The 26078-nt window shown below is 43.0% G+C and overlaps 2 protein-coding genes across 2 annotated transcripts in view; both read left to right on the top strand.

The window, feature by feature from the left end:
* LOC311120261 (transient receptor potential cation channel subfamily M member 7-like) overlaps nt 1-19427 on the top strand; it is a 69046-nt gene extending 49619 nt beyond the window's left edge. The window contains exons 27-41 of the mRNA XM_084194887.1: nt 5853-5947; nt 6366-6462; nt 6601-6680; nt 6789-6826; nt 7770-7801; nt 7948-7995; nt 8880-8924; nt 9230-9295; nt 12854-13002; nt 13176-13310; nt 15395-15477; nt 15648-15853; nt 16258-16309; nt 16475-16581; nt 18842-19427. Of these exons, the coding sequence (XP_084051013.1) occupies nt 5853-5947; nt 6366-6462; nt 6601-6680; nt 6789-6826; nt 7770-7801; nt 7948-7995; nt 8880-8924; nt 9230-9295; nt 12854-13002; nt 13176-13310; nt 15395-15477; nt 15648-15853; nt 16258-16309; nt 16475-16581; nt 18842-18945 (1337 nt within the window). The 3' untranslated portion in view covers nt 18946-19427. The remainder of the gene's footprint in view (nt 1-5852; nt 5948-6365; nt 6463-6600; nt 6681-6788; nt 6827-7769; nt 7802-7947; nt 7996-8879; nt 8925-9229; nt 9296-12853; nt 13003-13175; nt 13311-15394; nt 15478-15647; nt 15854-16257; nt 16310-16474; nt 16582-18841) is intronic.
* A 1385-nt stretch (nt 19428-20812) lies between these two features.
* Nucleotides 20813-22553, top strand: LOC311120244 (migration and invasion enhancer 1-like; the record flags this gene model as incomplete). The annotated part of the gene is made up of 4 exons (XM_084194861.1): nt 20813-20834; nt 21721-21807; nt 22009-22085; nt 22388-22553. 4 exons carry the CDS (start codon nt 20813-20815, stop codon nt 22466-22468), a joined length of 267 nt encoding a protein of 88 aa, XP_084050987.1. The 3' UTR covers nt 22469-22553.
* Nucleotides 22554-26078: the final 3525 nt, after the last annotated feature.

Below are 26078 nucleotides of genomic sequence, written 5' to 3'. Positions count from 1 at the left end.
GAGGGAGGGGAGGGCAGAGGGGGAGGGGTATGTGAATGAGGCATTTTGCAATGATGAGGGAAGACCCGAAGGAGTTCTGATTGGTGGTCAGGGCAGAAACGCTGAGCTTCCATTGGCTCCTGAGACCACCCGTCAGGCCGCCCCCTCGCCGCATGCTGACGCTCACAGGAACAGCCCCCTCCCAGGCTGCGCCCTGGCCCCTGCAGTGGTGCCCAGGAGACCCGGCTGCCAGAGGACCAGAGAGGTGGGGTCCTCAGGCCCCGTGGCCCAGCCGGGGGCCCCTCAGCAGGGGGAAAGAAGGACTGAAGCCCATCTGAGAAGTGACAGGAGGGACACTACCAGAGATAGAGGTTTGAGTCTCAGTCTGAGTTTAAGTTGGCAATGGGCAAATCTCAGATCACTCTCTACCTTTCACCTGTAACACACCTTTTCCTAACCAGGGTGAAGTATGGTTGTTGGTATAAAGGGGTGTTCTGGGGTCTAACTAAAATGAAATAACCACAGGTGTGTTCTCAAACCCTATTCAAATACACTGAGCATAACCTGATATGGGGCCATGCTTAATCAATAGACTTCAAAATAAACCAATCAGTATGGCATCATGCTCAATCAATAAACTTCATAAACTCATAGCAACAACTCATTGTCATTCACCAGTAAAACATACACATTCAATAAACAGTTGCAACCTTATACAGTGGGGAGAACAAGTATTTGATACACTGCCGATTTTGCAGGTTTTCCTACTTACAAAGCATGTAGAGGTCTGTCATTTTTATCATAGGTACACTTCAACTGTGAGAGACGGAATCTAAAAGAAAAATCCAGAAAATCACATTGTATGATTTTTAAGTAATTAATTTGCATTTTATTGCATGACATAAGTATTTGATACATCAGAAAAGCAGAACTTAATATTTGGTACAGAAACCTTTGTTTGCAATTACAGAGATCATACTATTCCTGTAGGTCTTGACCAGGTTTGCACACACTGCAGCAGGGATTTTGGCCCACTCCTCCATACAGACCTTCTCCAGATTTCGGGGCTGTCGCTGGTCAATACGGACTATCAGCTCCCTCCAAAGATTTTCTATTGGGTTCAGGTCTGGAGACTGGCTAGGCCACTCCAGGACCTTGAGATGCTTTTTACAGAGCCACTCCTTAGTTGCCCTGGCTGCGTTTCAGGTCGTTATCATGCTGGAAGACCCAGCCACAACCCATCTTCAATGCTCTTACTGAGGGAAGGAGGTTGTTGGCCAAGATCTCGCGATACATGGCCCCATCCATCCTCCCCTCAATACGGTGCAGTCGTCCTGTCCCCTTTGCAGAAAAGCATCCCCAAAGAATGATGTTTCCACCTCCATGCTTCACGGTTGAGATGGTGTTCTTGGGGTTGTACTCATCCTTCTTCCTCCAAACACGGCGAGTGGAGTTTAGACCAAAAAGCTCTATTTTTGTCTTATCAGACCACATGACCTTCTCCCATTCCTCCTCTGGATCATCCAGATGGTCATTGGCAAACTTCTGACGGGCCTGGACATGCGCTGGCTTGAGCAGGGGGACCTTGCGTATGCTGCAGGATTTTAATTCATGACGGCATAGTGTGTTACTAATGGTTTTCTTTGAGACTGTGGTCCCAGCTCTCTTCAGGTTATTGACCAGGTCCTGCCGTGTAGTTCTGGGCTGATCCCTCACCTTCCTCATGATCATTGATGCCCCACGAGGTGAGATCTTGCATGGAGCCCCAGACCGAGGGTGATTGACCATCATCTTGAACTTCTTCTATTTTCTAATAATTGCGCCAACAGTTGTTGCCTTCTCACCAAGCTGCTTGCCTATTGTCCTGTAGCCTATCCCAGCCTTGTGCAGGTCTACAATTTTATCCCTGATGTCCTTACACAGCCCTCTGGTCTTGGCCATTGTGGAGAGGTTGGAGTCTGTTTGATTGAGTGTGTGGACAGGTGTCTTTTATACAGGTAACGAGTTCAAACAGGTGCAGTTAATACAGGTAATGAGTGGAGAACAGGAGGGCTTCTTAAAGAAAAACTAACAGGTCTGTGAGAGCCGGAATTCTTACTGGTTGGTAGGTGATGAAATACTTATGTCATGCAATAAAATGCAAATGAATTACTTAAAAATCATACAATGTGATTTTCTGGAATTTTGTTTTAGATTCCGTCTCTCACAGTTGAAGTGTACCTATGATAAATATTACAGACCTCTACATGCTTTGTAAGTAGGAAAACCTGCAAAATCAGCAGTGTATCAAATACATGTTCTCCCCACTTTATATATTCACAGCTCCGAAACTTTATATAGTCTTACTACATTGCAGGCCTGTGCTTCGTACCTTAACAGGGACTAGATGAGGAAGAGCAGTCCTCGCGCTTCTGTGTGCAAATGTGCATGTGTTTTCTGGAAGCGGGAGTTCCAATGTAGGCGAGGGCGGTCTGTAGCCAGTGCGGTAGTGGGAAACAGAGAGCTAGCGATATCAGGTTGATATCTGAGCTCGATATAAACTACTTTGACACACGGTAGTGTACTTACAATATACATGTCTCTGCCTCTTGTGGAGATGGCTTGCTACGCTAGTTATCTAGCTGGTGTTGGCTAGCTAGCGGCAAATATTAGCTAGCTTCGCATTGTACTTTCAGACAGGACCCAGAGGAAACTGTAGAATTGCCGGTATCTAGAGTCGCTATCTTAGAGGTATACTACAATTTGAAGCTAGAACTACTCAGGCTTCTATAAAGTTTCAGTTAGCTTCACATTCCAGCTCAGGCTTCATCCATACTAAGGTGGATATTGATCATGCAGCTAACGCAAGCAGGCTCAGAGGGGATTTCCACATAACACGATAATTCGGGATAGCCACTCTAGCTTCACCCTAATGTGGGTGCTATCAAGCAAGGTTGTTTCATCGCCCCCATCTTGTTATATGGAAATGCACTGTCAGTATGTTTTAACTACACTTGTATTCTACCTCGCCACACTAGCTTCGCCCTCGTGTGGGTGCTAGCATGCTAGGTAGTGCTAGATAAACAGCCAATCCATTAGGGACTGGAAGCTATACTGAGCTTCAATTGGTCAAGGGCGCTGTGATGTTGCAGAGTATTTGCATAAAGTTCCTGTTTCCCCAACTTTGGTCCCGCCCTGTTCACGTCCCTCGCCCATGCTCTCATCAGCCAACATTCCCCCGCCCACTTAGCTTCTTTTCCATTGGAAAATAATGGCTTTTTGTAGTTTCATCGCCCACATCACTTCAGTTAACTGTACGTGCATGTCGCACATGGCTAGTCGAACGCCAAACTCTTAATTGAGACAATGCTCACATTTTAATTTTTGCCAAAATCAACATGAAAGAAAAGTTATCTTGCAAATTCAGCAGGCTATGATGTGAAATAGGTGCCGTGATTATTTTATTAAGTATAGTTAATGCCGTCTTTGTGCTTTGGTATGCCTATCAATGCACGAGCACCTTTTCCCCCACCTATCGATACAATAATTTTAGAAAATCATACAAAGGTTTTAGTCTGCGTGCACTTTCAAATGCATGCTGTCATTACTAAATGTGTAATGTGATCTGTATTTTGAATATTACTATAGAAAAAGTTTAAATTAAAATTAAATTAAATATTTAATCAGTCATCTTCCTCAAATGAAGGGGATGACGACAGTCTTTGCGAGAGGGATGGAATCTAATTTCATTAGTCCTCAACTCGAGGCTCAGACACTTCATTCAGGATAAATGGAGTTAGCCATGAGTTAGCCTTCCCCTGAGCACGTTAGTTCTGAAGGATTCGTTGTCATATAAACCTACCTGGCTAAAAGGTGAGCCACTTTTGTATGACCGGTTATCCAAAATTGAGCTCCGAGTTGACCACACTTACCTCGCTAACTCTTCTTTGTAGTATAGGGCTCGGGTCTCGTCACTGTCATCAACTCTTCTTAGCCACTTATACAGGTCACATGCTGGTATGTTACATATACAACAGATATTTACTTTACAGCTAAACGGTTACAGCAGTCTGCTGTAAAGTGGGAATCAAAATCACCTCAGAACTAACTATTGTAATTTGTTCCCTTCACTTCCCCTACGTACGTCTGATTTGGCAAAGGGGGACCTTTTAAAGACGCTTCATGGTCAATCTGACGTCTGCATTGGCCATGCAGCATTTATGGTGGTACGGCCTCTACAGACGTCAGGGCATTCATACTTCTTACATTTCGCGGAGCAGCGCAGAGCTGTTAAGGAAGTGAGTTTGTGTTTATACAGGCCCTCCCACCCTCACCTACCGTCAACCAATCATGTCAATGCTGAGCTATACGGAAAATTACAACATTTGAGAGGCGCACGGGATGCAGAGCTCAATTTGGCCTCTGCATGCCTCCGGAGGCTCCGCAATTGCGTCACACTATCCATACGGCGCCTCCGACCACAATTGTGGATCAAGCATAAATTGGCACTTCGTCAGCAACAGGGAATAATGCTGCGTTCATAACCAAGTGGGAAGTTGGTAGGCCAATTTAGCACATACGACTTACATTGAAGCCATGATGTTTAAGGCTGATCGGGATACTGCAGGCTGTTTTATCCAGAAAGCAGGATACCTCATAATAGTCAATGGGAAAATGGCAATCTTTGTGGTCAATATTCGTGAGAATTTATTTTTATCCAAAACAATCATAGTATGAATAATTGCTTCTATTACACAGATATATGTCCTTGCACCAATTTTTTGTAAAATACGTTTGTAAAATAATTGGTTCAAGGACATGCATCTGGTATAATAGAAACAATTATTGGAATTGCACACAGAATACTGTAAGTTAATGATAATTGATTTGCTACCGGCAGCCTGCAGTATCATCCAGTTGAACGCCCCTCCAACTCAATAATTACTGGTGGGAAACTTGTCTCATCCCTGAGCTCCGACTTCTCGCACATGCTGATCTCTGACTTTGATAACAGCATTTTCAGTAGTTAAATGTAACAATTATTCATAAAAAGCTATTTACTAATATGATTTTTGAAAACTATATAATATGTTTACAAGCATGATAGCTGTACATTTTGTTTATGGTTGACACCACTTGTTGGCCATTAGCCAATCTGTGTTTCTCAACGAGTTGAAAGCACGTGAACACCTCCAACTGTTATTAACTTCACAACTGGTAATTACCACCTTTCCACTTGGGTATGAACGCGGTAGTGCACTACATAGAGAGCAGGGTGTGATTTGGGACGTTGCCTAGGAAGAAGTGCCAGGGATGTAGGGTGCTAGGATCAGCTTTGTAATTGACTTGTCGTCATTGTCTCTCTTTCAGATCTCTCTTTCTTTCTTTCTCTCTCTCTCTCGCTCTCTCTCTCTCGCTCTCTCTCTCTCGCTCTCTCCCTGTCAATTAGTGTGTCCACCTTTTGTCTTGTCTAACGTCGTTGGGGTGTTGGCCTCTGGTTGCAGGGGACAGGGTTGTGACTGTATCACCATGGATTGATTGATTGGTTGGTTGAGATTTGCACCCTTTCCTGAATTTGTCTGTATTGGTTAAAGGGTTTGTCACATGGAAAGGTGAAAGGTTGAGGTACCTACCCTCCGTCCATCTGTCTTCCAGTGACTGTCCAAGAGGTCTAAGATGTTCTCTCTAAGGCACAGAACCAGGTGTGGCCAACCCCTGACCTGGGTCAGGGTTGGGGTCAATTCCATTTTAATTCAGGAAGTTATCAAATTTGAATTGAAATTAACCCCAACAAAAAAGCCTGCGACTCTGCAGCCTTCCAGGACCAGTGTTGGCCACCCCTGGTGTGATGCTGTCTCTGTATCTGTCTGACTAACAGTGTTCTGGTCCTCCAGGTCATAAAGACGACCTGCACCTGGACCTGCAGCGCTCCTTCCCCAGAGACATCTCCTCCAGACAGCTCAGCCCAGCCACACGGCACAGGGAACAGGTGAGAGAGTATGTGGGATTATGTGTGTGTGTTCCTCCTCCTAGGTATTGAGGCAGTTATTTACTTTCTCTTGGTTCCCGTTTGGGAAGTGGTTGTTGGTTGGTAGAATGTTAGTCATTGTTATGACCATTTAAAAAAAACAGAACCTGTTAGTTCTAGTTCGATATTTCTACCAGGGCAGGGGGCAGAGCAGTTTAGTTCCATGTGATCAATTTATTTACATGAAACATCACAGAGACACTTCCACAGAACAAACCAGAATTCCTCAATGGCTTCCTGTCCAAACACATTGTCCCCACAAATCCTAACCTTAGCCTCACTATGTGAAAAACAAGAAAACTGATCTCATCAGCAGAGCCCAGTAGGAGGAAGTTGCTCCTAGAGACTGATGCCGGTGTGTCTTTCTCTCTGTCTACAGGGTCATCCTGAAGGCCAAGGTAATATGAGGACGGTCAACTCGTACGCTGGCTTCACTGAGTTTGACCGGAGTCCCTCCTTCCTCCACCCAGACTCCTGTAAGTCCAGGAAGTTAGAGCTGTGTTGCTAGACACATGAATACACTGCAGAACCCTGACAAGACCTGCCAGAGGTCAACGACATGTATACCATGTCTGTTAACTGTAAGTGTCTTTGGTTGTTGTGTGTCTCTGCAGCTCTGAGTAAGAGAGAAAGGAGCAGAGTGTCAGCGGAAGACATCCTCATCCAAGAAGACCCCCGAGCTGCACTACTACTGGTGAGAACTGTTCCATAACTATATGATGTCTCACACCCCTTCAGATCCTGAAATCACTTCTGACTGTATAACTGACTGACTGACTGGTATGTTTTCCTGTCTCCTCAGGAGAGGGCTCAGGTCAAGACAGCTCAGGCCAGCAGTCTGTAAGTACCTGACATGCATTCCTACCTTCATCCTGGTTTTTCAGCTGGGGTCCACTTATACTTAGAGCCCTGGATCTTACAGCCCTGGATCTTACAGCCCTGGATCTTACAGCCCTGGATCTTACAGCCCTGGATCTTACAGCCCTGGATCTTACAGCCCTGGAAGAGTAGAGTAGATTCATTCACCTACAGCCGTGGGTCTAGTAGAGTATAATAGATCTCTTGATTGTTGATCAGTTCAGTGTTTCCACAGCGTGGTTCGTAACCCTGGGCCAAGCCTGGCTTACCATTACCATGGTGACAGGAAACAATGTTCCAATCACATTTCCAACACAGCCATTAGGGTTAGGGTGAGTGGGTGGTTCGTAGGCTCCCTGCATTATAGCTTCAGAATCTATGAAAGTGTTAGTTCGTTAATGAATAGGTGAACAGTGTTGTACTACTACTGTTCTACTGTATAGGTTAATGTGTTGTGTAGTATCAGCTGTAGAGGTGGATCATAGACTTGGACAACACATCTTTGTATCAGTCCCATTATGGCGTCTGTGAGGGCATGGGCAGCGCCATTGAGGCCTTCTCCATTTTAGAGTAGTCCATTTTCTTCTTCTACTACTTTATGAGTTGGTAAACAAACTGAAAGGGGGCATACTGCCACCTGTAGTGTGTTGTTTGAACAGGTATAAAGCCAAGGTTGGCGATTTACTGCCACATGCAGTTATGGAACATTTGCTCACAAGTATAATTCATTGGCTGATCCCTCCTGATGACCTGGATGGAATTGTGTGATCCTTCCTTAACCCATAGGAAGTCCCACCAAGTTGACTACTTTAAAATGGTGGAAGTCCTCAATGGCAATGTCCATGCAAAAACGGTTTATTTCCAAGTAGTGATCTCTATCTCTATGAGGTGGATGTTAATGTCCGTTGTGTGTTCTCTCTCTCAGCAGGGCACCAGGGGAGGACTCAGGAATAAATGGTATGTGTCCATTGGAACTTGCTGTCTCTACGATTACTGTAAATTGATAGTTCCTGATTTCTTTCTCTGAGATGAACAAGGATGACAGGCTATTCACCCCTGTGGTCATGTCTCTGGCTGATGATCTCTTCTCTCCTTCCTCTCAGCTGCATCATGTCTCTACAGACACGCCCACCTGGGGAGCAGGAAGGACTGTGAGTGGATATGAACTATCCCTTTAACTACATCTAACTAATTGTGATGTGAACTATCCCTTTAACTACGTCTAACTCATTGTGATGTGAACTATCCCTTTAACTGTCTAACTCATTGTGATGTGAACTATCCCTTTAACTATGTCTAACTCATTGTGATGTGAACTATCCCTTTAACTATGTCTAACTCATTGTGATGTGAACTATCCCTTTAACTATGTCTAACTCATTGTGATGTGAACTATCCCTTTAACTACGTCTAACTCATTGTGATGTGAACTATCCCTTTAACTATGTCTAACTCATTGTGATGTGAACTATCCCTTTAACTATGTCTAACTCATTGTGATGTGAACTATCCCTTTAACTATGTCTAACTCATTGTGATGTGAACTATCCCTTTAACTATGTCTAACTCATTGTGATGTGAACTATCCCTTTAACTATGTCTAACTCATTGTGATGTGAACTATCCCTTTAACTATGTCTAACTCATTGTGATGTGAACTATCCCTTTAACTACGTCTAACTCATTGTGATGTGAACTATCCCTTTAACTACGTCTAACTCATTGGGATGTGAACTATCCCTTTAACTACGTCTAACTCATTGGGATGTGAACTATCCCTTTAACTATGTGTAACTCATTGTTCATCCACCTCTTCACCTCAATGTACTTTTTCATTATTATTCTCTTCTCTACATGCTTATTTCTTTCTTATTTTTTACTTGTACTTTTATTAGCAAATGTCATGAGAGGAGAGCTTGCAAGTAAGCATTTTGTTGTATTGTGTACATTTGCTGTAAGCCATGCATATCACAAATACACTTTAGATTTGATTGGACAGGATTTGAATAACTGATCTTTATTATTATTTTTGTAGCAATTGGTTCCCCGTTCAAGCCAATGGAAAGCTACCAATACTCAGGTGAGGTTTGGTCCTCTGTAGCTCAGCTGGTAGAGCACGGCGCTTGTAACGCCAAGGTAGTGGGTTCGATCCCCGGGACCACCCATACACAAAAAAAAAATAATGTATGCACGCATGACTGTAAGTCGCTTTGGATAAAAGCGTCTGCTAAATGGCATATTATTATTATTATTATTATTAAATCATACTTTAGTCAGTTGCAAGTCACACCCTATTTCCCACTACATGGAGTAGGATGTCAGTTTACTATGTTGTGTGTATTTGACCTATGTGCGTGTATGCATGTGTGTGTTCCCTCCCTGTAGCTGTGGAGCGTAACAACCTGATGAGGCTGTCTCAGAGCATCCCCTTCACCCCAGTGCCCCCTAGAGGTAAGATATAACATTGCACATCCCCTTCACCCCAGTGCCCCCTAGAGGTAAGATACAACATTGCACATCCCCTTCACCCCAGTGCCCCCTAGAGGTAAGATACAGCATTGCACATCCCATTCATCCCAGTAGCTCCTAGAGGTAGGATACATTTTACATTTACATTTTAGTCATTTAGCAGACGCTCTTATCCAGAGCGACTTACAGTTAGTGAATACATATTTTTTTTTATACTGCCCCCCCCGTGGGAATCGAACCCACAACCCTGGCGTTGCAAACGCCATGCTCTATCAACTGAGCTACATCCCTACCGGCCATTCCCTCCCCCTACCCTGGACGACGCTGGGCCAATTGTGCGCCGCCCATGAGTCTCCCGGTCGCGGCCGGCTGCGACAGAGCCTGGATTCGAACCAGGATCTCTAGTAGCACAGTTAGCACTGCGATGCAGTGCCTTATACCACTGCGCCACTCAGGAGAGGTATGACACCACACCTCTCCCCCTTGACCTGGGTCCTTTTCATCAGGCACCACATGGGAAAAAATGGGCTGATAAGAAACGCTCATTGTCCCCTACGATTGAATCAGAGTGTGACTATGGATTTGTCTCCGTCCGTTTGTGCGTACATTAATCACACGCGATATCGCTCGTCCATATATGTATATATTCTTAATTCATTCCTTACTTAGGTTTGTGTGTATTGGGTATATGTTGTGAAATTGTTAGATATTACTTGTTAGATATTACAGCATTGTCGGAACTAGAAGCACAAGCATTTCGCTACACCCGCAATAACATCTGCTAAACACATGTATGTGACCAATAACATTTTATTTTATTTGATATCTCAGACACCACTGACCCGATTTTGAGGAAACTTGGTTGAATGATGCTTCTTGCCATAGTGCCATAGAGATCCGGCATTTACAAATGTACACTGATTGGCCAAGGGGCGCGCAATAGTAATCAACTGAAATGTCTAACTTTGAACAAGCATATCTCCTCTCCCATTTAAGCGACAGTCATTACATTTTGTACGTACAGTGAGGGAAAAAAGTATTTGATCCCCTGCTGATTTTGTACGTTTGCCCACTGACAAAGACATGATCAGTCTATAATTTAAAAAAATTTAAAAAATTCCAGAAAAACGCATGTCAAAAATGTTATAAATTGATTTGCATTTTAATGAGGGAAATAAGTATTTGACCCCTCTGCAAAACATGACTTAGTACTTGGTGGCAAAACCCTTGTTGGCAATCACAGAGGTCAGACGTATCTTGTAGTTGGCCACCAGGTTTGCACACATCTCAGGAGGGATTTTGTTCCACTCCTCTTTGCAGATCTTCTCCAAGTCATTAAGGTTTCGAGGCTGACGTTTGGCAACTCAAACCTTCATTTCCCTCCACAGATTTTCTATGGGATTAAGGTCTGGAGACTGGCTAGGCCACTCCAGGACCTTAATGTGCTTCTTCTTGAGACACTCCTTTGTTGCCTTGGCTGTGTGTTTTGGGTCATTGTCATGCTGGAATACCCATCCACGACCCATTTTCAATGCCCTGGCTGAGGGAAGGAGGTTCTCCCCCAAGATTTGACGGTACATGGCCCCGTCCATCGTCCCTTTGATGCGGTGAAGTTGTCCTGTCCTCTTAGCAGAAAAACACCCCCAAAGCATAATGTTTCCACCTCCATGTTTGACGGTGGGGATGGTGTTCTTGGGGTCATAGGCAGCATTCCTCCTCCTCCAAACACGGCGAGTTGAGTTGATGCCAAAGAGCTCGATTTTGGTCTCATCTGACCACAACACTTTCACCCAGTTCTCCTCTGAATCATTCAGATGTTCATTGGCAAACTTCAGACGGCCCTGTATATGTGCTTTCTTTAGCAGGGGGACCTTGCGGGCGCTGTAGGATTTCAGTCCTTCATGGCGTAGTGTGTTTACCAATTGTTTTCTTGGTGACTATGGTCCCAGCTGCCTTGAGATCATTGACAAGATCCTCCCGTGTAGTTCTAGGCTGATTCCTCACCGTTCTCATGATCATTGCAACTCCACAAGGTGAGATCTTGCATGGAGCCCCAGGCCGAGGGAGATTGACAGTTCTTTTGTGTTTCTTCCATTTGCGAATAATCGCACCAACTGTTGTCACCTTCTCACCAAGCTGCTTGGCGATGGTCTTGTAGCCCATTCCAGCCTTGTGTAGGTCTACAATCTTGTCCCGGACATCCTTGGAGAGCTCTTTGGTCTTGGCCATGGTGGAGAGTTTGGAATCTGATTGATTGATTGCTTCTGTGGACAGGTGTCTTTTATACAGGTAACAAGCTGAGATTAGGAGCACTCCCTTTAAGAGTGTGCTCCTAATCTCAGCTCGTTACCTGTATAAAAGACACCTGGGAGCCAGAAATCTTTCTGATTGAGAGGGGGTCAAATACTTATTTCCCTCATTAAAATGCAAATCAATTTATAACATTTTTGACATGCGTTTTTCTGGATTTTGTTGTTGTTATTCTGTCTCTCACTGTTCAAATTAACCTACCATTAAAATTATAGACTGATCATTTCTTTGTCAGTGGGCAAACGTACAAAATCAGCAGGGGATCAAATACTTTTTTCCCTCACTGTATATGCAGACCCTCATGAGCAACAAGTTTCCCATAAGGACATGTAAGATCCGCCCATTTGATTTTCTGCAAATGAGACTTTTTCTCCCCCACCAAACTTTGAACAAGCATATCTCCTGTCCCGTTTGAGCTACAATCATGTAATTTCGTACATATGCATCTCCTCATGAGAAATACGTTTCCAATAAGGACCTTTTTTCTCTCTCATTAATCCACGCAACGTACGTTTGAATAATTTTCACTAATTGGCCCAAGAGGGTGTGGGTGGGGGGCGCTGCATAATTTGTGAGTACAACATGTTTACTGGTGCCTTGTTTTAATTTTCCACAGTGAAACGTTTTTAACCGTTTTCCATTGCGTGAACACAACCCTAATTACGCTTTGCCCTTTTCAACTGATTCGGGATCCATTTTCTTCCACTGTGGTGGTTTCACGGACCGTGTCCTACTGTCTGACTCAGCTATAGTCTAGCTAGTTGAAAGGACTGCAGTGTTGGGGTCAATTCCGTTTCAATTCAGGAAGTAAACTGAAATTCCATTCCCAGTGTTTCTAATTTATAAACAATGAGATTGAACTGTCCCACCCCAACCCTGGAGAACTGGACAGGTGCAGGCAAGGTGACCCCACCCAGCCCCAGCCCCGGGACAGGAGACTGGGCAGGTGACCTTGTCCTTGTCCTATCACCGGTCTGTTAGAATGAGGACGTAAAGTGGGACATATCATGGCCAGTTAAGGGAAATAAGGAAGCCAGTTTAACCAATAAATAATAGGTTAACTCCCCCTGACACACCCTCGGAGAGGGGGTTCACGGCCAGGGTCAAAACCAGTTTAACCTATAAACGCCCTATCCTGTGTGGCCGCAATTATGTATTTAACACACACCCATACAACACTGTCTGTGTGTGTGTGTGTGTGTGTGTGTGTGTGTGTGCTGCCCCCTGTAGGTGAGCCAGTAACAGTATATCGTCTGGAGGAGAGTTCTCCCAACACCATCAACAACAGCATGTCCTCCTGGGCTCACAAAGGTCTCTGTGCCAAGATAGAGTTCCTCAGTAAGGAGGAGATGGGAGGGGGGCTGCGGCGTGCACTCAAGGTACAGTTGGTGTGTGTGGGGTCACTACTGTGCACTGTCTTCTACATGGAACTGAACATGAAAAAGTATTGCTATTGGTTTGTTGCTTTTGTTGTTGTTGGTTTGTTGCATTGTTGTACAATAATGTATTTCTCAGAAGGAAAATAAACTATAACTATTGTATTCTACTCTAGGTGCTGTGTACGTGGTCGGAGTATGACATTCTGAAGCCAGGTCACCTGTATATCGTTAAGTCCTTCCTACCAGAGGTGGTCCAGACCTGGCAGAGCATCTACAAGGAGGACACTGTGCTGCTGCTCTGTCTCAGGGTAGAGGAGAACGTGCTTCACCCAACGATATATACACTGAGTGTACAAAACATTAGGAATACCTTCCTAATCAAGGCTTTAAAATCCTTCTTTAACCTGTCTCCTCCCCATCATCTACACTGATTGAAGTGGATTTTAAAGGTGACATCAATAAGGGATTATAGCTTTCACCTGGTCCGTTTGTCATGGAAAGAGCCATGTTTTGTACACTCAGTGTTTCCCTGATTCATTCCCATTACTCAAAGCCCCGAAAGGAGGACTAGGAATATGGCGACCTGGTGGCTTCAAAGGCTCTTATTGGCCAAGACATAGCGTCAGCTATCCAGGGCTTACAGTGCATTCGGAAAGTATTCAGACAATTGACCTACACACAATACCCCATAATGACAAAGTGAAAACAGTTTCTTTTTTACATTTTTGCAAATGACAAAAAAATTAAAAACAGAAATACCTTATTTACATAATTATTCAGACCCTTTGCTATGAGACTCAATATTGAGCTCAGGTGCATCCTGTTTCCATTGATCATCCTTGATGTTTCTACAACATGATTGGAGTCCACCTGTGGTAAATTCAATTGATTGGACATGATTTGGAAAGGCACACACCTGTCTATATAATGTCTCACAGTTGACAGTGCGTGTCAGAGCAAAAACTAAGCCATGACGTAGAAGGAATTGTCCGTAGAGCTCTGAGACAGGATTGTGTCGAGGCACAGATCTGAGGAAGGGTACCAAAACATTTCTGCTGCATTGAAGGTCAACCAAGAACACAGTGGCCTCCATTCTTAAATGGAAGAAGTTTGGAACCACCAAGACTCTTCCTAGAGCTGGCCGGCCAGCCAAACTGAGCAATCGGGGGAGAAGGGCCTTGGTCAGGGAGGTGACCAAGATCCGATGGTCACTCTGACAGAGGTCCAGAGTTCCTCTGTGGAGATGGAAGAACCTTCCAGAAGGACAACCATCTCTGCAGCACTCCACCAATCAGGCCTTTATGGTAGAGTGGCCAGAAGGAAGCCACTCCTCAGTAAAAGGCACATGACAGCCCGCTTGGAGTTTGCCAAAAGGCACCTAAAGGACTCTCAGACCATGAAAAACAAGATTCTCTGGTCTGATGAAACCAAGATTGAACTCTCTGGCCTGAATGCCAAGCGTCACGTCTGGAGGAAACCTGGCAACATCCCTACGGTGAAGCATGGTGGTGGCAGCATTATGCTGTGGGGATGTTTTTCAGCGGCAGGGACTGGGAGACTAGTCAGGATTGAGTAAAAGATGAACGGCGTAAAGTACAGAGAGATCCATGATGAAAACCTGCTACAGAGCGCTCAGGACCTTAGACTGGGGGTGAAGGTTCACCTTCCAACATGACAACGACCCTAAGCACACAGCCAAGTTAACGCAGGAGTGGCTTCGGGACAAGTCTCTGAATGTCCTTGAGTGGCCCAGCCAGAGCCCGGACTTGAACCCAATCGAACATCTCTGGAGATGTGCAATGACGCTCCCCATCCAACCTGACAGAGCTTGAGAGGATCTGCAGAGAAGAATGGGAGAAACTCCCCAAATACAGGTGTGCCAAGCTTGTAGTGTCATACTCAAGAAGACTCAAGGCTGTAATCGCTGCCAAAGGTGTTTGAACAAAGTACTGAGTAAAGGGTCTGAATACTTATCTAAATGTGATATTTCTGGTTTTTAATTTTAATAAATTTGCCAACATTTCTAAAATCCTGTTTTTGCTTTGCCATTATGGGGTATTGTGTGTAGATTGATGAGCGGGGGGGGGGACGACGACAATATAAGATTTAACATAACAAAATGTGGAAAGGGTCTGAATACTTTCCGAATGCACTGTATATACGTAATTGGCTTCACCTCTGTACGTATACACACACACACACACACACACACACACACACAATAGCAGGACACAACTCTATGGTTAGTTTTCCACCCTCTCTTCCTCCATTCTATTCATCCATCCTTCCTCCTCTGTTGTCTATTCAAGGCTATTTCATGTGGAAATATGGAAATACCTCATACACTGGGATCATCTCTCTCTCTCTCATTCATTGATTTCTCTTTTGACAGGAAATTCAACAGCAGAGAGCTGCTCAGAAACTGACATTTGCCTTCAACCAAATAAGGCCCAAGACAATCCCTTACTCTCCCAGGTACACATACACACACACACACCAGAGCTATATGGCACAGTTCTCATTTAGCTGCTTGGTTTCAGGTGTTTTCAGCTGCTAACATTAAAAATGATTTTATTTTGGCATTTTAAACATGAATTTCAGAAGACAGAGTGCCCACCTCTCTGTCTCTCTGTCTCTGTGTGTAGGTTTCTGGAGGTGTTTCTGTTGTACTGTCACTCTGCAGGCCAGTGGTTTGCTATAGAGGAGTGTATTACTGGAGAGTTCAGGAAGTTTAACAATAACAACGGGGACGAGATTGTCCCGACCAACCTTCTGGAGGAGACCATGCTGGCCTTCAGCCACTGGACATACGAGTACACCCGGGGAGAGCTGTTAGTGCTGGACCTACAAGGTAATACTGACCTTCAACCCCTAACCTTTAACCCCTGACCCTTCAGTGACTGGACATACAGTACCAGTCAAAGGTTTGGACACACCTACTAATTCAAGGATTTTTCTTTATTTTTTACTATTTTCTACATTGTAGAATAATAGTGAAGACCAAAAGTGTTAAACAAATCAAAATATATTTTAGATTTTAGATTCTTCAAAGTAGCCACCCTTTGCCTTGATGACAGCTTTGCACACTCTTGGCATTCCTAACCCCTGACCTCCAACCCCTAACCTTTAACCCCTGACACTTCAGTGACTGGACATACGAGAACACCAGGAGAGAGTTGTGCTGGGCTGGTCAAAATCCTGTAAATACAAATCCCTCCCATTAGTAACTGCTATCTCTGTGTTTGTGTTTTTTAGGAGTGGGGGAGATTCTGACTGATCCGTCTGTCATAAAGAGTGGAGAGAAGGGGTGTGTAAACCTGTTTCTGTTCTCTCAAATTCAAAAATCATGTTTCACTTTGTTGTAAAACCTTTAACATTCCCATTTTAATCCATAGATCATACAACACAATATTTGGACCTTTAGAATGCTCACATAATTAATAATAATAATGTTGTCTTGATTAATCTGTAGGTCATATGACATGATATTTGGTCCTGCCAACCTGGGAGACGACGCCATCAGAAACTTCCGTGCCAAACACCACTGTAACTCCTGCTGCAGGAAACTCAAACTTCCCGGTAGGGAATTCTCTCTCTGTTTGTTTTCCGTTTGCATCCGAGTGTGTCCGTTACTATGGAGACGGGGTGAGCTTATCTGTTGCTATGGGGACAGAGGACTGTGGGCGAAAGGGGACAATGCAGATTCGAATATAAGGCTCTAGGACAATGGAGTAGTGACATTGTTACAGTGCCTTGCAAAGGTATTCATCCCCCTTGGCGTTTTTCCTATTTTGTTGCATTACAACAAATTTAAATTGTACTGCAAATTTAAATTGATTTATATTTGGATTTCATGTAATGGACATACACAAAATAGTCCAAATTGGTGAAGTGAAATGAAAAAAGTAACTTGTTTCAAACAAATCTAATAAATAACGGAAAAGTGGTGCGTGCATATGTATTCACCCCCTTTGCTATGAAGCCCCTAAATAAGATCTGGTGCAACCAATTACCTTCAGAAGTCACATAATTAGTTAATAAAGTCCAATCTAAGTGTCACATGATCTGTCACATGATCTCAGTGTATATATACACACACCTGTTCTGAAATTCCCCAGAGTCTGCAACACCACTAAGCAAGGGGTACACCAAGCAAGCGGCACCATGAAGACCAAGGAGCTCTCCAAACAGGTCAGGGACAAAGTTGTGGAGAAGTACAGATCAGGGTTGGGTTATAAAAAAAATATCAGACACTTTGAACATCCCACGGAGCATCATTAAATCCATTATTAAAAATGTTTAAGAATATGGCACCACAACAAACCTGCCAAGAGAGGGCCACCCACCAAAACTCACGGACCAGGCAAGGAGGGCATTAATCAGAGAGGCAACAAAGAGACCAAAGATAACCCTGAAGGAACTGCAAAGCTCCACAGCGGAGATTGGAGTATCTGTCCATAGGACCACTTTAAGCCGTACATTTACATTTACATTTACGTCATTTAGCAGACGCTCTTATCCAGAGCGACTTACAAATAGGTGCATTCACCCTATAGCCAGTGGGATAACCACTTTACAATATCTTTTTCTTTTTTTCTTTTTTTTTTTTAGGGGGGGGGGGGGGGGGTAGAAGGATTACTTTATCCTATCCCAGTTATTCCTTAAAGAGGTGGGGTTTCAAATGTCTCCGGAAGGTGGTGAGTGACTCCGCTGTCCTGGCGTCGTGAGGGAGCTTGTTCCACCATTGGGGTGCCAGAGCAGCGAACAGTTTTGACTGGGCTGAGCGGGAACTATGCTTCCGCAGAGGAAGGGGAGCCAGCAGGCCAGAGGTGGATGAACGCAATGCCCTCGTTTGGATGTAGGGACTGATCAGAGCCTGAAGGTACAGAGGTGCCGATCCCCTCACAGCTCCATAGGCAAGCACCACGGAAGAGTGGCCAGAAAAGGCCATTGCTTAAAGAAAAAAATAAGCAAACACATTTGGTGTTTGCCAAAAGGCATGTGGGAGACTCCCCAAACATATGGAAGAAGGTACTCTGGTCAGATGAGACTAAAATTGAGCTTTTTGGCCATCAAGGAAAACGCTATGTCTGGTGCAAACCCAACACCTCTCATCACCCCGAGAACACCATCCCTACAGTGAAGCATGGTGGTGGCAGCATCATGCTGTGGGGATGTTTTTCATCGGCAGGGACTGGGAAACTGGTCAGAATTGAAGAAATGATGGATGGCGCTAAATACAGGGGAATTCTTGAGGGAAACCTGTTTCAGTCTTCCAGAGATTTGAGACTGGGACGGAGGTTCACCTTCTAGCAGGACAATTACCCTAAGCATACTGCTAAAGCAACACTCGAGTGGTTTAAGGGGAAACATTTAAATGTCTTGGAATGGCCTAGTCAAAGCCCAGACCTCAATCCAATTGAGAATCTGTGGTATGACTTAAAGATTGCTGTACACCAGCAGAACCCATCCAACTTGAAGGAGCTGGAGCAGTTTTGCCTTGAAGAATAGGCAAAAATCCCAGTGGCTAGATGTGCCAAGCTTATAGAGACATACCCCAAGAGACTTGCAGCTGTAATTGCTGCAAAAGGTGGCTCTACAAAGTATTGACTTTGGGGGGGTGAATAGTTATGCACGCTCAAGCTTTCTGTTTTTTTGTCTTATTTCTTGTTTGTTTCACAATAAAAAAATCCATTTAAATTCCAGGTTGTAAGGCAACAAAATAGGAAAAATGCCAAGGGGGGTGAATACTTTCGCAAGCCACTGTATTTCAGCTGTATGTAATAGATGGATGCCTGTCTGTCTGCCTCATCTCTCTCCTCTTCCTGTGTCTGTTCAGATCTGAAGCGGAACGAGTACACGCCGGACAAACTGATGCTGCCTCAGGACGAATCACACGACCCCGGAAGCGGGACCCGCCCCTCAATGAGGCTCATGCTCTGATCATATTGGACAGAGCCAGAGAGAAGAGGCCAGTGCTGTTATTCTATTGGCCAATGCCATAGAGGAGGAAGGAAGAAGTAGTGCGCAGACCTCATCGGTCATGGCTAGAAGGGATCCAGCTTTTGTCAAATTAGCTTCAGATTTGACTTTTCATAGCAGGTTAGGAGAATTAGGTTAATGTTAGGAAAAGAGTTAGGGTTAGCTAAAATAAAACGTTTTACATTAATTTGACAAAAGCTGGATGAGGTGGGTCTAGCCATGACCCACCTCATCCAATCAACTGGAAGAGCCACGCCTGTGTTTCCATGGAGACCAATGCATGCATGCAGAACTGTGTTACTTTTGTATCTGTCCTACCAGAAACTGTGTCCAACCAACACCAATCAGCAACCAAGAAGATTCTTTTTTTTTTTATGTGTAAATGGGGAACAAAACTTTTAAATCTGTTTTTTTTTACTACAAGTTTATATGTTATGAGTGTGTGTGTATATATATATCTATATCTATATATATATATATATATATATATATATATCTATATATATATATATATATATATATATATATAAACATAAATGGTTATTAACAGGTACAATATCATTGCATAAAGAGACGGTATAGTACTTATTCTGAACTATGAAAAGCCTTGTATATACTAAAGCAAAACTAAAGTGCATTGCCTGTGTCTGTAGGGCTGGACTGTAAGGGTTAACCCACTGAGATACAATTTGAAACACTTTATACAGAATGTCACCAGATACTTTTTTATAAATGTAAAATACCTGTTATGGCATTAGTGGTTCATATTTAATGAGAAGACACATTAATTAGAAAGTCTTGTAAAATATGGGCAGATTGCAATGCAACTTTTACAGTACATATGTAATAATTGTATTCTGTTGAACTCTTCTAAAATGTGTCCATCAAATATTGCTGATAGTTTTTAAATGTTACAAAGCTGGTACTATTATTGTTATTTCTTTGTCATCACGTATTGTATGAGCAAATACCAATCTAGTGTATCTTATAGATACTTATATCTGGTACTGAGCAGAAGCAGATGATATTTTATGCAGGGGAGTGTAAGGTTCTATTACTCTACATTTTCTACTGTATATTATTTAAACTAATAAAATGAAAAAATGACAGTTATGTCCCATTCCTTGTACAGAATGAGGCTGATACTGTCTTGTGGGGATGAGGCCCCCACATTCTTCAGTATGACTGCAGCTGCTGGCAGAGACACACACCTGTTGATGAGCCAGCTGATAAAGAACCCAGTAGGCAACAGTTATTCATCAGTTACTCAACAGACTATTTGTCTGTAACCCAACACCATTACCCTACAGTTAGAAGGTCTGGATGGGAACTCTGCATATTTCCTCATTTTCACAAACTTCATCTCCACCTATATCTTTAGCAGTTTAGGAACATCGATCAACGGTGATAACGCTTCTCGGTGTTGTCACATAAAGTCCAGTGGAAAGCAACATTATGTAAAATCAGTATGTATAGTGATATGTCCATTTTACTGCCACATATCTTTGTCAGAGGTGGAACTGCCTTAGAGCTGTCAAATCCACAAGCGGCTCCTGGCATTATACCTAAAGTGGACATTGCCATTGGCTGCACGGAGTTAAGTTCCAACACTGGAATGCGAGATGTAATCTACACCTTGATTAGGATGATAAAAAAACGTATTTAGTTGAATGATTTTTCAATTTGACTAATTATTTCTATATAGCCTACACTTTCTCGTTCTGAACTTCCAAAGCGAATGGGGGCGGGTATGGCTTCATGAAGAGGCAAGAGCAGCTGCTCACTGATTTGATGGCTCCAACACAGTTCCACCACCAAGTCATCCGCTATGCGGGTGTCTGCTATCGCTGGTTAAGGCTTGATTGAACCTAGGCCTTAGTAGTAGTAAGTTAGCAGTAGTAGTTATTAGTAATAGTAGGACTCCATATGTTTGTGTTTGTTGTTTTTATGTCCTATGAATTTGTATGACAATTATTTCACACATTTCTGTGAAAATAGACAAAATCCTTTTTGATCTTCGGCAAATAGAGAGCAGAGTACAGTATATTGACAGTCTGTTGGTCAAATAGCAGAAGGATTTTTTTAACCACTTCCTGTCTAGGCTAGATAAACCAGTCTACTTGTTACCTGGAAAGGCGTGGTTAGATGGGGGCCAGTGACTCTGCAGTTTACTCAGCTTATCTGTAACAGTGCTCACCTGCTTTCACTTCTGTCTCTTTCGCATTGCTCACACACACTGGTTCTAGAGAGGAGAAACTACCAAGAGATAAGAATCATGTCTGTGGAAATCCACATAGAATATTGGTAAGTTATTGTCAAACGTTTTACTACATCTGTTAATGTCTACTCTAAAATGTTATTAGGAGATCTGGTGTTATACCCAAGAAAACATCAACAGTGAGTCCATGTACAAACTGTCTGAATGTGTTGGTGTGGAACCAATAGACTTCCTATTGCCTCAGGTTATTGATTTAAAGGGATAGTTTACACACACAAAACATTTTTTTAACATGATTTTCCACTTAGATTGATGATGTAAATAATGAGTTTCTCTAACTTTTACCAAAGTTTCAGCCACCCTCTCCATTTCTATTGTCCAGTGTAAAGTTAGAGATATGACATGCCATGTGCAGCCTGTGTGACAGTGTGTGTGTGACCGTATGTGTGTGATGGTGTGTGTGTGACAGTGTTTGTTGTAACGGTGTGTTTGTGTTGTGGTCTGCAGTAGTGGATGAGGGTACGAGTCTCGCTATCAGGACCTGGCATCCGCCATCAAGCGGAATGTTCCTGATGCGACGGTGACGGGAACCACAGGGCGGCGTTGTAAGTTACTCACACACACACAGCTTGAAGTTACCCTGTCAGATACAGTGACGTCATAGCTGTGTTTTACACACAGAACAATGTCACAGATCCCATCGGACTTCAACTGACTACACTATGATGGTCCATCCATCAGATTTGATCAATACCTCAGATTATTATTTTATATTCTAACCTAACTGCTCATGGTTTGTCCTACAGCCAGTTTCGAGGTAACAGTGAATGGTAAACTGGCTTACTCTAAACTGGAGGCAGGAGGATTCCCAGACACCAAGGAGGTGGGTGTTGTTCCTGTTCTAACCACCAGGTGGCACCATACTCAATGTATCTTCATGTTATGTCTGAGGTCAAGCCACACTATCTGAACCTGAACAGTAGCTCAGAAGTGTAAAGTCAGGGAGCATGGATAAGACGATAAGGCATGGGATCCAATCCCAGCCAAGTCATACTATTTATTTAAGCATTTCATTGTACTGTATAGTATACACCATGTGTATCCTGTGCATATGATATGACAAATATACCTTCATTTGATTTATCGCCTACATGCTCTCTGTAACATGCGCTACCATCTGACCAGCTGGTGGCGATGGTGAGGGAGGTGAGCCACGGAGGAAAGGTGGAGAAAGTGAAGAAGAAGGATAAGTGCGTTCTCCAATAGATGAGTGGAGAGAGAGAGATGAGGAGGAAAGGAGAGAGCCGGACAGGAGGAGGAAGAGTGTTTTCTAAGATCCTGGGTCCTGATCTGATTCTATTAATGATTGTTCACAATTAAACTAGGGATGTGCAACATGATGAAGACTAGTCATTTCAACTGTCTGGGATCTGAGGGAAATACTCTGTTTTATACAATCATGGCATTTTATGTTATTCCTTATCTGTCTTTCTTTCGTTATACAGACACAAATATTATATTCAACTGACCAACATTTAGATTTACATTCTATAAATTATATTGTACTCAATGTAGATCTCTGCAGTTGTATAGGCTTTACGTGTATTTTTAAATGATCTAATAAATTCAATTAATCAATTGGTATTGAGTTTGTGTGTTGGGAGGGTGCTGTCTGACATTTATTGGTGTTTTGTTTTTATATGGCTGTATAAAGATTAAAGTTTTTATTGAACTTGTGACACTTCATCCAAGAGGGGGATTTATTCCAGTTGCGGAGTGCGAGGGAATTACCACTCTGCCATCTGGAGTTTTGCTACATTTTACCACCCAATGTATTCCATGGAATTTAGAGCTGATTTATTATTCATTCTATCCACTCTATAAGCCTCTGTCAAATGCACTTTAAATTGTAATACATCTGTTCTGTGATAGCCTCCAGCATATTGGAGAATATTGTAGAATCTGATCCTTTCTACCCCTCTATCCCGCTTTCTCCCTCTCTATCCACCTGTTACCTGAAAGGGTGTAGTTAGATGGGGGCCAGTGACTCTGCAGTTTACTCAGCTTATCTGTAACAGTGCTCACCTGCTTTCATGTTTCTTTAACATTGCTCACACACACACAGGTTCTAGAGAGGAGAAACTACCAAGAGATAAGAATCATGTCTGTGGAAATCCACATAGAATATTGGTAAGTTATTGTCAAACGTTTTACTACATCTGTTAATGTCTACTCTAAAATGATATTAGGAGATCTGGTGTTATACCCAAGAAAACATTACAGTGAGTCCATGTACAAACTGTCTGTATGTGTTGGTGTGGAACCAATAGACTTCCTATTGCCTCAGGTTATTGATTTAAAGGGATAGTTTACACACACAAAACATTTTTTTAACATGATTTTCCACTTAGACTGATGATGTAAATAATGAGTTTCTCTAACTTTTACCAAAGTTTCAGCCACCCTCTCCATTTCTATTGTCCAGTGTAAAGTTAGAGATATGACATGCCATGTGCAGCCTGTGTGACAGTGTGTGTGTGATGGTGTTTGTTGCAACGTGTAACAGTGTGTTTGTGTTGTGGGCTGCAGTAGTGGATGAGGGTACGAGTCTCGCTATCAGGACCTGGCATCCGCCATCAAGCGGAATGTTCCTGATGCGACGGTGACGGGAACCACAGGGCGGCGTTCTAAGTTACTCACACACACACAGCTTGAAGTTACCCTGTCAGATACAGTGACGTCATAGCTGTGTTTTACACACAGAACAATGTCACAGATCCCATCGGACTTCAACTGACTACACTATGATGGTCCATCCATCAGATTTGATCAATACCTCAGATTATTATTTTATATTCTAACCTAACTGCTCATGGTTTGTCCTACAGCCAGTTTCGAGGTAACAGTGAATGGTAAACTGGCTTACTCTAAACTGGAGGCAGGAGGATTCCCAGACACCAAGGAGGTGGGTGTTGTTCCTGTTCTAACCACCAGGTGGCACCATACTCAATGTATCTTCATGTTATGTCTGAGGTCAAGCCACACTATCTGAACCTGAACAGTAGCTCAGAAGTGTAAAGTCAGGGAGCATGGATAAGACGATAAGGCATGGGATCCAATCCCAGCCAAGTCATACTATTTATTTAAGCATTTCATTGTACTGTATAGTATACATCATGTGTATCCTGTGCATATGATATGACAAATATACCTTCATTTGATTTATCGCCTACATGCTCTCTGTAACATGCGCTACCATCTGACCAGCTGGTGGCGATGGTGAGGGAGGTGAGCCACGGAGGAAAGGTGGAGAAAGTGAAGAAGGATAAGTGCGTTCTCCAATAGATGAGTGGAGAGAGAGAGATGAGGAGGAAAGGAGAGAGCCGGACAGGAGGAGGAAGAGTGTTTTCTAAGATTCTGGGTCCTGATCTGATTCTATTAATGATTGTTCACAATTAAACTAGGGATGTGCAACATGATGAAGACTAGTCATTTCAACTGTCTGGGATCTGAGGGAAAAACTCATCCTGTGACTCTGTTTTATACAATCATGTCATTTTATGTTATTCTTTGTCTGTTTTTCTTTCGTTATACAGACAAAAATATTATATTCAACTGACCAACATTTAGATTTACATTCTATAAATTATATTGTACTCAATGTAGATCTCTGCAGTTGTATAGGCTTTACGTGTATTTTTAAATGATCAAATAAATTCAATTAATCAATTGGTATTGAGTTTGTGTGTTGGGAGGGTGCTGTCTGACATTTATTGGTGTTTTGTTTTTATATGGCTGTATAAAGATTAAAGTTTTTATTGAACTTGTGACACTTCATCCAAGAGGGGAATTTATTCCAGTTGCGGAGTGCGAGGGAATTACCACTCTGCCATCTGGAGTTTTGCTACATTTTACCACCCAATGTATTCCATGGAATTTAGAGCTGATTTATTATTCATTCTATCCACTCTATAAGCCTCTGTCAAATGCACTTTAAATTGTAATACATCTGTGCTGTGATATCCTCCAGCATATTGGAGAATATTGTAGAATCTGATCCTTTCTACCCCTCTATCCCGCTTTCTCCCTCTCTATCCACCTGTTACCTGAAAGGGTGTAGTTAGATGGGGGCCAGTGACTCGGCACACCAAAAATTAGGGATTCAACAAGGGTTCTTCTAAGATCCTCAAAGTTCTTTGAAGAACCTTAGGGTTCTTGGCACAGAAAATTGGACCCAAAAGGTTCTTCCAAGAACCCCATAGGAGGTGGGGTTCATCGAGGAACCTCATTAGTTGGTGGGGGTTCTTGCAGGAACCTAACTGCCCAACTGAAACATTTGGATTTGAAAGGACAGCAGGTGCAGGCCCTTAACTAAAACATGTAAAGATCTCCTCAATTTAAGGTAAGGTTTGTTCCTTGTATGATCTAAATTGATATTGTTGAACAGTAGCTCAGCAGTGTTAAGCATGGATAAGACGATAAGGCATGGGATCCAATCCCAGCCAAGTCATACTATTTCTTTAAGTATTTCATTGTACTGTATAGTATACACCACGTGAATCCTGTTCATATAATATGACAAATATACCTTCATTTGATTTATCTCCTACATGCTCTCTCTGTAACATGTGCTCTACTGTCTGACCAGCTGGTGAGGGAGGTGAGCCGCAGAGGAAAGGTGGAGAAAGTGAAAAAGAAGGAAGATAAGCTTGTTCCCCAGTACAGGGTTTCCCAAACTCGGTCCTGGGGCCCCCCTGGGTGCACGTTTTGGTTTTTGCCCTAGCACTACACAGCTGATTCAAATAATCAAAGCTTGATGATGAGTTGGTTATTTTAATCAGCTGTGTAGTGCTAGGGCAAACACCAAAACGCACCC

Source organism: Coregonus lavaretus, assembly GCF_964263955.1.
Source record: "Coregonus lavaretus genome assembly, contig: HAP1_SCAFFOLD_161, whole genome shotgun sequence".
Classification (NCBI taxonomy): domain Eukaryota; kingdom Metazoa; phylum Chordata; class Actinopteri; order Salmoniformes; family Salmonidae; genus Coregonus; species Coregonus lavaretus.
The sequence above is the reverse complement of the archived record's forward strand: the minus strand, read 5'-3'. Positions and strand labels throughout refer to the sequence as shown.